Raw genomic sequence first — 13,983 nt, 5'->3', positions numbered from 1 at the left:
AGTTATTTCTTGGAATATCAAGGAGTCATTTAGCTGAATGGTACGTGACTTATTTGTACTGTATGAAGATCAATATTTCTGGAACCTGGCAGATGAAAATTATTTTTGTAGTTTGCAGTTTTTACAGTCCCAGAGAATATTTTGAGTATATCCTTCCTGGCTTTTGAGTGTGACCTTGTGATAAGTCTAATATTGTAGCATTTGGAATACTGTAATACGTAAGTATTTACAAATGCAACTTGTTAACAACTGCTATTTATATTGATGCATTATTTTCCAATGGTGTGGAAAGCAGAGACAAGGTACAGCCTTGAAGATGCTGAGTTGGTAGAAAAAAGCCTCTATAACCTTAGTGTCTCAGATTCACAGATCTCTTAACTTCCCATAAAATTACTGTGACACCGGTGGTTGTAGCTACTCTGGAAAACAGTTCTCCAATTGAAATAAGCTAAAACCAGCACAGATTACTTCAGCTTCAGTTCTTAGTAATTATGTGCAGAAGAAAGGAGTAATTGTGCTTCATCCAAAAACATTCTGTGAGAAATTAAATAATGACTGGTCTTAACAAATTCCCACTGTTAAAACCAATAAGGAGTTTTAGGAATACGGAAGAAGATCTTTAATCACGCTTACATATGTGCATAACTTTAAGCGGATCAGTTATCCCCTTGAAATAATTGGTAATATTCATGCATTTAAAATTAAGCATGTGTGTAATCACTCATAGGACTGGAGCCAATGTTTTAAAACTGGTTCAGATCTAATCTTATATAAACTACAGATATTATGACAATGGGTTATCACAGCTTAGTTTTTGTATGTCCCTTCAATAAGTTTGGCATGCTAAAACATAGGAATTAATGTGTATCCAGGCACTAAGAAGGCTTTTTCTTTTGCCTGGATTTGTCTATCTTAATGTGTTTAGTTTGTTGTTCTGTGTAGATAGTATCAGCCAAAGAGCCAATATGGTAGATAAAATAACTTTTTTAGCCATATACTGTGAAGTGAAGGTTGTTATATTTATGATTTGGGATTTAACTCTCATTTATAAGAGAAAACACAAATTATTGTACATTCATATTTCAATGAATAAGGAGAAGATTATCAGTTATGTTAGGGATGTCTGAAAGTATACGACTGTCCGCCTGCAAGTACTGAAAAAACCCTCAGACACCCTTCATACTCAAGGCCCCTCATGCCAATTTGCATGACGATTAAATAGCTTTTTAATTGCTGTTAAATTATGCCAGTTTAACTGTGATTTCATGCAAATATTAAGCTGTAATGACATGCAGTGAATCATTTACTAAGATTTAGAACTTGGAACAAAGAGAGACAATTAATTCTAATCCTCAGATTCAGCTAAATTATGTGTCACTGGGCTTTTATGGATGTGGCCCGATTGCTTTGTTATCATTTATAAATTACACAAAGATTATTTGACACATCAAAAAAACTTGGCAGCAATAACCCTTCTGCAGACATCTGTGTGCAAGGCTCTCAGGGATTTCCTCATATTGTTTTTAAGGAAACCAAGTACATTGGTGAAAATGATGGATCCTTTTCTAACAGCAAAATTCATGACTTTGGATTTTATGCAGAAGAGTAAAACAGTTCAGATGGTTGAGCATTACTAAAAATGAAGCTCTTCTGCTTTTTAGATAAAACACAGCCTGAGTGTGAGCAATGCCTTTTGCTTCATTTGCGAATTATAATGAAACAAGTATTTCTACACCCTCTGTGGAGTAGACTGGCACTGATCTCTTATGGAAAATCAGGCTTACTCCAAGAGCATCACAGCTGAGTTTATGCCTCATGCTGTGCTTCGCACCTCGCCTAGCTGCTTTGTGTATGCTCTCCATCTATGAAAGTGAAGTGCATTTTGCCCTTTGTGGAAGGAAGGAGGAGCAATCCAAATGCTGCAGAAGTCTGGTGAGGACAGTGCAGTATTTTACATAATACAGGGCAATGACTGTCTGGAAAATATTTTTTTTCTTTTCTTTTTTTTTTTTCTTTTTAAGCGAGAACTGTCTGTTACCAACAACTACACTGCCATCGTTGTGTATTACTTGACAACTGAATTCACAGCAGAAGTGGCAGAAATTAATCATCATCTCATGAGAATACTCAGAATCACCGTCTACCTGTGTCCCTTGAGTTCGTAATTGCTTTTTTATATACATACATACATATATGCAGCATAGATTAGTGACACTTGGTGTGGAATGCTGTATTACATTTTTGCCTTTTCAGAATCATTTATTCTTTTCTCAATGAGGCAGGCAGGAAGAATTTCCTCATGACAGGAACTGGTGACTGCAAACCAATACTCCAAGTCTGAGCATAATGATAAATTACAAACAAATATATATATATATATATATATATATATGTATGTATATACACACGCAAATAGCAATAGAAGCAGTACAGTCAAAGGCTTCAAGCCTGTTGCTTGATTTTGCTGCTGGAACACAGTGGTAGCTCTTAAAAAGTTTCGGTATGGAGGATACAGTTTGTGCCAAAGGTTTCTGAACAGAACATAAATTTGTTGGCTCAAAATTGTTTAAGCCTAACATGAGAATAGATGCATTCATACTCAGACTCAACGAAAGACTGCCTGCCTTTGACCTTGAAAGATAGATCAATTTATTAATTACATTATAGTGGGAAATGTTAGTTTATGCACAGAGTAATCAGACAGGGAAGAAGATATGCTGTTATTTGTTGCTCACTGTGTGTGTGGAGAGATCACTGATAGAGTACTCACATATGGCAAAGAAATACAATAAGGAGAAAGAGCAGCAGCAAGAGATTGATAACAAGTGCCAATTAAATGGAAAAAGGCTATGAGAAAGTAATTAACAATATATCCCAATGTAATTTTCTTTTCCTCTCATTAAAATTAGAATTCTACTATGCTTTCTATGAAGTGCATACTCTTCTTTTATAAAATACAGTTTCATGAAGTAAAAATGGGAACTGTACAATCTTGGGAAAATATACAGTATGCACTTTCACAGAATTAATGAAATTAGATTCAAAGCTCAGCTTGAAAAAATGGATGCCTGAAGCTAAGCTCTTCAATTCATAGTCTCTTGGATCAAGGTCCTTATTCTCCATATTGCTATTCGTGCAAGTTTTCCAGAACCAAGGAAAAATTCTGGAGTGAGAAATTACTTTCTAACCGTATACAGGAATGAAGAGAGAGAGAATAAAAATATCTACCTATTTTAGGCATATTGCTTTTCAGGACGTGAAGAAGCAAATAAAATAGGTTTGAATGTAGTCGGTTTAAAATATTTTAAAATGAAGAGGTTTGTAAAGAGAATCCATTAGTAAATGTGTTTGATTCAAGAACAACTCGTTTGAAAAGTCACAAGAAAAATTTCTAATCTCTTATCTTGTCTCATATGTCAGGATAAAAATTTGAAAATTGACATCAAAAATAGAGACCTGTCCCAAAAGTGTTTATGTAGAAAAGGCATATTCTTACTGTGCAGCCTTTTCTCTTTGTGTAGTCAAATTGGCTCACTTTTTTTTTCTAACTTTCAAGCTCCTTTTATTACGGTAAAGCATGACAGTTTGGAAGAAACATGCTAAATTCTACCCTGTCTCATACATCACCAATATCTTTGTTTATTAAATTTAAATTATCCACATCTGCACAGACCCACCGAAGGCAGTGAAGTTGTATTTATGACAGAAACATAATTTTAATAACCGAGAGCATAATTTGAAAGCAGTGGGGCTAAAGATATCGGTTAGGGAATAATTTAGCCTGCAGACTCTTCATTACTGATGATATGCAAGAAGATAAGAACACAGTCTGCCTGTCAGAATCTTAGTGTCATTTCCAGAGCTGACAATTAGTGAAATAATCATCATTGTAGGTATAAGATGAATACATCTGCTATTAAAGTCAGTGAAATATTGATACCTTGCAATCTAGGTTGAATAAGAGGCAATCTGTGGTGGCACTGAACCAAGAAAAAGGAAGAAACCAGAATGTGGTTCACGGTCTCCCTTATTTGTTATTTCTCCAAATCTGAGGTGAGATGGGGCACTGGTACTGCTGTTGTGGTTGATTTCTTCCCTACACCCACTTATTCGGTTGCTCTGGCTGATATCCTCAGCAGGAATAGAGTGGTCTGGCAGCAAATCTCTCCTGACAGCTGTCAGCCAAAGCAGCTTTCAGCATCCCAGTTTTGTTGGGGAAAAGGGAGCAGGACCAGGGTGCTGTAGGTACCTGCTCCCTGGTGCCACAAGGCTCTCATGTTCCTCCTTACCTTATCAATACTGGTGGGTAGCTGGGCTTAAAATTGTGCCCTGAAAGATAACTAGGGGAACATAATGCCATGTGTGAGCAATTTTTCAGAAAACTGTCTTTTGGAAATGAAAAATCAATGGCATAAGTAATGTGGTACCACATCTGCATAATGTATGAGTGAAACCATCTTAATAAGCATGAAACTGTCAAGAGTGCCTGCGATGTGCGTTAGCTCTGTGGGTAAGTTTTCATAGCCTATGCTCAGGGCACTCATTTGAGTGGAATTGTTTGTAATCAACATTTTCCTTTGGGAAGTCTGGAACAACATTTTTCTCCCCTCACACATTCCGTAAAAAATGACAGACCTACACGCCTCACTCCAGAGCGAGCTGACAGCAGATTATGTTACTTGGTTTGAGGTGCTTCTTGAACCCATGTCCCTCAAGCAGCTGGAGTCTGGGATGTACCTTTCACCTCTGAATGCTCTATGGCTAGATTGGACAACTTTCTGATAAGTGCCTTGGATCTGATCAATGTCGCTTTTGGTGAAGATCACTCCCACTCAACGGACGTGAAATGGCTTGGTCTACGTAATGACCTCAGGATTACAGAACACCTATAACTTTGTCAATCAGCCTCAAATTACCTGGTATATTCCCAGTTTATCCAGTGTAGTGCCACATGGAGAGACTAGCATGAACACGGGAAGTACTTCAATTCTGCTACTGTCAGCTCAGTTACTTTTACATCATTAGTCATACCAAAAATTGACTATGCACTGCTAACTACTGCAATAGTACTTTGGCTTTAATTTTTATCTGAGGAGACAGGAGAGTATGTAATATCCGTGTTTTTTTTTTTTTTTTTTTTTTTTATTCATATGCAGCCGCAGTTTTTTGCAAGTTTTTGCGCAAGAATATTTTCAAGTCCTTAAAATACATATGAATAGTTAAAATTCAACATTGCTATCTACATGACAATGATTACATACCTTACATTATCCCTCAGAACTACAGGTTAATAAGTCATTAATGTAAGAAACATGGCAGTATTTTTAGGGATATAACTAAACAGAAAACTGCTGTTTGAAATTTGATCAAGAAATCTCTTTTGGTAATTTTTAACAGGATTATTCAGAAAATGTACAATTTCATGTCATTTTTAAATAAAAAAAAATGCATAAATGAGTCACAGAACTGCAGACACCGGTAGTGATCAGACTTACGGGTACATGCCATAGTTGGTGGGTCTTTCTCAGCTCTGAAGTAACCTTTCTCACACTGACATACAGAAGTTGCTTCAACATAGGTCAAACTATGTGGAGGGCACTTGGAACACTTTACATTTCCAGCAAATGCTTTATAGAATCCAGGCCTGCAAGCTGCAAAACAAGAAAATATTTTTTTATTAATAGCAGCAAATTTTGGTCGTAAGTAAAATCTGTTCCATGCAGTTATAATGCACTGTCTTTTCTTTCCAACCTAGATATATATGCTATTCTGATCACATAATGCTTCACAGTTTTTATTTTGGTATATGGACTTAAAAAATATATGTATGTTCTTGATGTCTGATGGGTAAACATTAAAAGAGACAGCTTCCTAATAGACAGCCATCACTGCTGCTTGAAACTGTTACCTAGGAAACTTCACTAGTATCAAGTAAACACAAGCTCACTGTCTATGTTTTATGTAGGTTTCATATATTAATAACACTAAAGAGTGGGATAACTTCGTATCTACCAATGCTATTTATATGGCTTCCTTATTTAAGTAGTAGAGACTTTTAAGGCTCAATGTGCTTCTCCTCACAATGCCTTGATGAGACAGGAATGACATCCCTGTATTTGCAGATGGGCCTGACCTGCCCAGAGTCTCCTGAGAAGCCTCTGACAGCAGGGTCAATTAGTTGAGTCCTTTGCACTGTGTTGGAATGAGGGCTGGGAGGCACTGCTCTAATAACCTTTGGAGATGTAGGACAGAGGTGCCAATACCCTCTAGCACAAACTACAGAAAGCCTGAGGCTACTCTTAATTGTGTCAAGAAACAACCCAGATAGCAGCTGCTTTGAGGATGGGAGATGCTGCAGCAGTCAGAGCCCACCGCCCACCCAGTTGGAGCAGGAATCCCAGCAGTTCTTCATCACAGCAGAACCTTAAAAGCCTTTCTGCTGACCTTTAAAGCAGAAACAATTATTTAAAATAAATGTTATCATAAATATGCCTGGTTCGCATTCTGAAATATTATTTTAAAACTGTTCTCAGCCTTTAGCACACAAGTTTAGACAGAGATTTCTTTTTTTCTCCTGCCAACTACTACATTCACACATGCCAGTATGAATTACAGGTACTGTCTTCTGGATTCTCAATCAGCAAACAGAACTGAAACAAATGAAAGAGCAACTCTAACACGTGTGGACTGCATAGGCTCATATTCCTTCCGACTCCTTCACCAGTACAATGGAAGCCATTGGTATACATATTTCAAAGATCCATGTGGCTTTTTCTCATTTTGACATATTCAAGACTATATTCTTTTTATTGCTACAGGAACTAGGCAGTATTTCCTTCCCTTGCAATAAGACAAAATAACAATATTAGAATGCAGTGTTTGATAAATAAGTACCAAGATTTATGAATTTTATGGGTTCACTGTCAGTTCAAATTAAGTGAATTATTAAAGGCATTAACTTACAGATAACATATACACAGATCAGTTTGGCTTCTGATTCCAAAGCACCCACTTGATATGAAAGCTGTTTCATTAGTGTCTGAGGGAAAAGGGAGTGTGTGGGACTAAAAAGGTAGCACTTGATTACCCATCAGAATGCAGGAGCCATTTTTTCAGATGTAATTTTAAGAGCTTAATTTTGACCCAACAATTTCAGCAGTTCTCCCAGTGTGTTCTTCTGACTTTGCTGAATAGGTATTAGGAAGGAATCCTGCCCTGCTGTCACCGAAGAAAAAATATAAGTATTTCTGGTGCTAGAGATAAGAGAGGTGGGAACAGCAGGGGATTTCCCTTTAAAAGGCTGCTGGTCTGATACCACCGTGATTACAGTCAGTGGCAATTTTCTACTGATTGGAATGACAGCAGGTTTGGTACTAGGAAGGCAGCAGCATTGTAGATATAGGCGGTAGATGCTGACTCCTCTCAGCTGGCAGGAAGGAAGAGAGAAGGTAAGGTGAAATGTGGGAAGGGTGTTATGAATGCCTGCTCCTTTTTTACTCATGTCCAAATCCTGCCAGGCCTTAGCTGAAGATTAATATTAAATTCTTGCTTTTAATAGCTACCTTTCATACATACAGTACCACAACAAAGAAGTTTGTGATTAAAGAGGTGGCAATTCCAGGCTACCTTTTCACTCGCAGCAAAATGAGTTCTCTTTAAAATCCTTACTACTTCCAATATTTTTTTTTCTGTCAGTTCTCAAAGCACTCCTTCCTTTCTGTCCCCCAAATGACAAACCAGTTTAGATCAAAAGAAACACAGCAGTCCTATTCAAGAAAAATATTTTGTTTAAACTTCAAGCTGTTCATTATTCAAAAATAAAACTGAAGGAGAACATGATTTATTTTCAATTAAGAAAAAAAAAGTAAATGTTTTATTCTGAAATGGCATTCTGGAGTATATTTAAAGCCTTTATGGTTTCAATATGGTTGGATTTTCTTTTTATTTATTTTTGTCTTATATATATACTCATGAAAATGCTGGGGAAAAATGGGTGAAGATGTTGATATTCTACTTTTACTGAAGCCAACACAAATGCACGCACCATTATGTCAGATAAACTCCTCGCATTCTAAAGCCAAAGATATCAGGACAGCTTTGGTATGGTTAAGTTTACAAAGCTACTGACAGTCCTCCCCCATCCAAATGTAGAGTAAAACAATTACAATTACTGGATACTTTTAAATAAAATCCAGCCCTTCATAAACATACTAACACATGCTGAGAGCCCCCAAATGATCACAGGTTTTGGATAACTTCAGCTCCTGGGATAACTTGGTGCTGACTGCCAACATTCAAGGTGAAACTGTTCCTCTATAAAGATCACTGAATATGCAGCACAGGATTGAAATACAGCACTTCAGCTGCCATACAATATCAAAGCCTATACTCTACTAACAAGTATTATGCTTCACTGTCTGAATTTCAACTTCAGAAAGAAGCAATTTACCATTGCCTTTCAAAAACTAGCAAACACTAAATTTCCTACCCAAGTTTTTAAAAGCTAATTTACCAAATGTCCCAACCACTGTAATTTCAGAGACATGCATGCATCTTTAGAGACTAGGGTGGTGCTTAGTCCAAAACAAGGACAGAAGAATTTGTGAACAAGCTTATTTCAGAGAAAAACAACAACCAATAACATGAAAATTTGCCACAATATCTGTTCAGGTAATAAGCAAGCAAGGTCATCACAGGCTGTTAATTTGCAACCTTAATTCCTAAGGAATTCCTCCTGAACGTGAAACATGTCTAATAGCATGTTTTAAGGGCTATGATTTCTTCTAACCTGTGAGTTAGACTTTGGCAGACTTCTGTCATGCCTGTTTATGCCCTGATAGGTACCACCAAACCAGCACAAACTGAGTACAGCTTTACACTGCTCATGGTCTGTACAGAACCATGTCTGCTCACTGTGAAGAAATGAAGAATCTCCTTATTACTTCTTTGGCATATCAAACAGGACTGAGGATGGTTTGGCCTCCACTGTGGAGCTTCAGGCTATGTAAGACCACTGCCAACTGTAGCTCAAAGCAATTCCAATCAAAACTTATAGGAAAATTGCACAAAGAATCAATGGTATATGCACTCCACTGTAATTTCCAATTTGTATAACGTTTTTTAGAACTAGGGTTTGCAAATGTTCTGCTATGAGATCACAGATTGCGTTACTGCATGCAAGTCGCTGTGACTGCAGCTTGTGGTATCAAACCATACACAGGTGCTAGATGTATTCAACTTAGGGAGTCCCCAAACCACATGAAAGCTAAAATAAGGATTAGGATATGACTCTGTAAAGAGCATAATCAACAGAATTACCTGCATGCTTAACTTTAACTGAGTTCCTTAATGAAGCAGGATCTTGGCTTTTGCCCAGCTTCCTATCCTCTTTGTTGCTTACTGATCTGTGGCAGTTCCAGCTCCACAGAACTCAGAGCACAAACTGCCTGATGGGCAAATCGGAAACTCAGGCACTTCATTATGAATAGGTTGTTGCTTTGTATTTGGAGAAGGAAAAAGGTCATCTTTCCCACTCAAAATCACATGTAAAATACATTACAAGTAAGTTAAAAGTTTGTTCCGGATGCTTATGTATGCAGGAATTTTCATTTTTCATGGGTTGATAAATTAGTACTTTCAAAATGTTTCTCATTATAACATTTCCTTCATTCAGCTAGCAGTTATTGTACCTATCATTTGCACAAATTATTTGTGCATTGATGACTTAAAAAAAAAAAAAAGTTTGTATTTGTTTGTTATCACACAGCATTTTTTTCTAACTTTTTAATCACTGGGAGGCATCTTATTTTCCCTGACTTTATCCAACAGAAGTGACTTTGTGAGCTACTAATTATATGAACTGTATAAGATTTGACTTTTGTGAAGCCTGGGGGATGATAATAAAATATTGCCTTAATGGTTAAGTAATTAGCAGGGAGTCTGAATGAACAATTCAAAGACACTAAAGTTTTCTCCAATGAAATACCAGGGATCATGCAGCGAAGCACTGATAATTTAATTGGCTTCACAAATGATAACATGTCTATAAAAGTGCTTTACTGTAGCTTTATCATGATTTGACTAGTGTTTTTAAGCTGTAGAAACTTTTTAATTAATATAATTTTCCTTATTTAATGTTTAATGTATGACATTTAGGTTCGTTTGTATTACCCACAGATGTATATGAAAAGATCTTAACACTTTGCAAAGCTCTGTGGAACTCTTAAAGACACTGATTCATGACTTGCTAGTTTCCAGCTTGGGCACAGAGTAGGGAGAAGGCATTTAAGAAGCAGCTGCAAAAGAGTTTTAGCACTGTTGAAGCTATGTGCAGAGGTACTGAAAGAGACTGTAAAAGCTTTTGAGGTGCATTGTGCACCAGAGCCCAAAGTTAATACTTATTGCTTAAAATGAGATAAGATCTCCACTGTTCCCAGCAGTGTTCCCAGTGTAGTTGTGTCTGTTTCCCACAAGGACTTGGGTGCATGCGGTGCATGGCTTGTGGCCATAACCACAGCAAAGGGTAATGTGCTACAGTAAAGTGCCTCTCCCCACAAAGACTTTGGCTGCGGGGCCTCGGAGCCAGCTCAGAGCCAGTGCAGCTGAGGGTGGCCCCATCCCACTGGGGCCGTGGTTAGAGGCTTCCCCACAGCTCAATCCTGAGGACACAGACAGGGCCGACTCCTATCCCTGGGAGCTGCTTTCAGCAGTGGCTCCCGTTCTTGATCCCTATGCGAGCCACAGCCCTGCTGCGCCACAGCCCTGCTGCTCCACAGCCCTGCCTGTCCAGGGACCCTGCTAAGCCAGGAGCACCCACAGGCCCACATCCTGGCCTGGCTGCGGGCCGCACTCATGTTGGGGCTGTCCTGGCTGCCCCCCACCCTGCCCTGCACCCTGCTGGGATGGGCCCTGGCTGTGCCCAGGGAGCCCAGGCCGCTACAGGCCCCTGTGGGCCCCAAGAGCTAAAATCTGGTGTCCCTCTGGGAAACCACATAAATCACTAAAGCTGGGGGGGACAGCTGATGGCTGCCTCTGCTGTCAGGCCCTGCTCTCTTGGTATTGCTCAGGCAGTGAGGAGTGAGGGCCTCACCTCCGGCTAGCTGAGACTTGATTTCTAAGACTCTTTTGAATTGCCATGTCTAATAAATAAGGTCATGGGTCAATTACCAGTCTTTAGTGATCGAGACAGTAATAACTGTTAAGTACTTCCCTTACCTGAGAGGTACTCTGTGTGCTATCAAATGCAGACATGTTGGTCACCATAGCGCTCACAAACCTTGCTTCTTTAAAGACAGGGGCATTTTCACTGCTTTGCGCAAGCTTGTCATGGTGAGGACATACACTGGTTTCCCAGTTTTACAAGGTCTGAATTGACTGTTACCAAGTAAGCCGAAGTAAAGGGAGTGCACAGAAAACGTAGAGCAACTTTTATGTGTATCTGACACTTGTTGGTCTGTGTGTGGGAAAACATCCCTCATGAAAATGGGAATTTTATAGTTGGCTGAGAACTCATCAATCAAATTAAAATGGAGAAGACTGCTGTCATGTACAATGAATGGCAACCATCAGTAGCTGAGGAAGAGATGGTTTAATCTTTCTGAAACACATAATTTGCTATGCTTTTACACACCTCATACATTTTCTTAAATTGCTTGCTGAAACCCATTATTGTACTATGAGACTGACATCTTCCATATTTGTTATATTCTGTCAATATATAAATATTACAATTTTAAAGTCCTTTTATCCTTCTGATACCTGATCACTTTATGAAAAGAGCAATCTAGGAAAGCCTGTTTGACTCTACTATTGTGCAGAAACTAGGATCTAATTTATTTTAAGCAATTATTTATTATTTCTTAAAAAAATATTATTTTAACCAATTTATATTCTAGTAAAAGTATGTAGAAAAAAACAAAGAAGTGTATAGGAAAGAACAAGGAAAAAGAATATAATGGAAGATGCACAATGTATTTTACCTACAAAAGGCAGAATATGATCACAAAGATTAGGATATTACAAAATAAGGATATAATGACAGTCTTTGAATGTGAGTACTATCTGATTTAGTAATTGCCTGTCTTTTCTTTCTTCACATGATCCTTGTTTTATTCAGGTCACAAATGGACTTAGAAAAAAGACGAGATGTGCGTTGGGTCATGTTCGAACTGATAGTGAGATTATGCAGGAGGAGTTGCTAGAAACATAAGGCACTGAGAGAGAGACCAGCCATGATAGATCATAAAATACAGAACATGCTGCTTAGTCGAAGCTACAAGAATAAAATACATCATTTATCAAAAAAGCAATTATCTAGCTTGGTTCCCCACTTCCTACAGATGGTAAGGAGAGATCCATACCCAACCTACTGACAAAATGACCCAACCATTTTAGAAGAATGGACTGATTTTCCTTTTCATTTGAGGTAAATCTGATGGGATTATATGTCTGTGTGCTGGGTTATGCACTTAAATGCATCTGTGTTTGTATACTAAAATCAATCTCTTCTCTTGCCAATATCTTCTGCTGTCTAATAATTCTATTTTTTGGGGTGGAGAAGAGAGGACAGTATTAAACATATCATTGGCTTTGGAAAGCAAAAAGGGAGAGGAAAGAAAAAGAGTCAGGTACAAGGCTGCTTTCTCTAATTAAACTATATAATGAAGATAGTTAAATTAAATTACGTATTCTTTGTGTTGTCTTTTTTTCAGTGACTTATTTTCTGTCATTCTTGTATTTCAGTATTCTACCGAGACTGTTTATTAAAATGATTACAAGAAATGACAAAAGATATAATTGGTATATATCAAACTATTTTCAGTTCATGTCAATACAGTTTTTCTCTGTATAAAACATCAGTTGCAATTCAAGAACTGGAGCAGTGATTTGGGTCACATACCATGTTTTTAAAGAATCTGAATTTTATCCATAAGCTCATGCAGGCAAGGAGAACAGTCAATGATATTAATTTTATCACTGCCTGTCATACTAGATACAATTCAATGGCTCATCAAAGAGCTGGGATCTTCACTACACAACACAGGTGAATACTATTCTGCACTTCTTAAGGTGCTTTGTTAGCTACTTCTCAAAGAGTTTTAAGTTAGCAAGTAAAGGCTTCTGATAACAACAAAGATAAACACCTTGTTTGCCACTGAGGTGACTCAAATAGCTTTTGCAGTGTGAAAACAAACTATATTATTAAACTTTTCACATACAGAGCAACAATTACTCAGTGACATTAGCTGCTTTCCTGTTGCTGCTGGAGGCTACCAAAACCTGTTCTTTGTCACTGCCTTGTAGTGGAAGGATTTTCAAAGATCTGGGAAGAAGACTGGCTGTTAACATTCTGGCTTCCTCTAAACTTACAGACAAGAGGGAGACGGGGGTTCAGAAAAAGTGACAGTGTAGGAAAAACACAGCTGACAGGTGCTCTTCTCTTTGTTAACTACATGCAGAATGATAATGTCACAGGCTGCCTACCTATTCTATTTATTACCTTATTTATGTGTTTTCCTGTAGGCGTATGTAACATAGGTGCATTAATTTTGGTTTTATCTCCATACATGGCCTTCAAAGGCCTTTGTAACACACTGTTAAGTAATATTTCTTCCTTTTTTTTTTTTTTGTACATAACATTATTCACAACGTGTGTGTATGTTATAGGACACACTCACACCACAGTTTTATCTAATTTAATGAATCATCTACCTGTCAGGCTATTATTTTGTTCTACCTCAAAAAAAAAAAAAAAATATATATATATATAAAAAAATTCAAGATTTCATTCCAGACAGGATCCAGTAGTAAATGTATGTACACACACATTACCTACATACATATGCCTTTGTATAAAAAAAAGGAGACAAAATCAAAAAGGTGATGGGATGTGAGATGATCCATAAGACTTTAAATCACAGGAAATCTTGTCTACTTATTGGAAACCGGACACTGGGAGATCATCAGTTTAAGACCCATGCAAAC

The 13,983-nt window shown here is 37.7% G+C and overlaps 1 protein-coding gene across 5 annotated transcripts in view; it reads right to left on the bottom strand.

Moving 5' to 3' along the window:
• EPHA6 (EPH receptor A6) overlaps positions 1–13,983 on the bottom strand; it is a 513,331-nt gene that overhangs the window by 244,065 nt on the left and 255,283 nt on the right. For all 5 annotated transcript variants that reach the window (XM_032187197.1, XM_032187216.1, XM_032187206.1 and 2 more), the window contains one exon: positions 5,496–5,651. In XM_032187197.1, coding sequence (XP_032043088.1) covers positions 5,496–5,651 — 156 coding nt within the window. The remainder of the gene's footprint in view (positions 1–5,495; positions 5,652–13,983) is intronic.

The sequence above is a fragment of the Aythya fuligula genome, chromosome 1 (genome assembly GCF_009819795.1).
Source record: "Aythya fuligula isolate bAytFul2 chromosome 1, bAytFul2.pri, whole genome shotgun sequence".
In the NCBI taxonomy this organism is placed as follows: domain Eukaryota; kingdom Metazoa; phylum Chordata; class Aves; order Anseriformes; family Anatidae; genus Aythya; species Aythya fuligula.
This window is presented reverse-complemented; position numbering and strand designations above follow the sequence as displayed.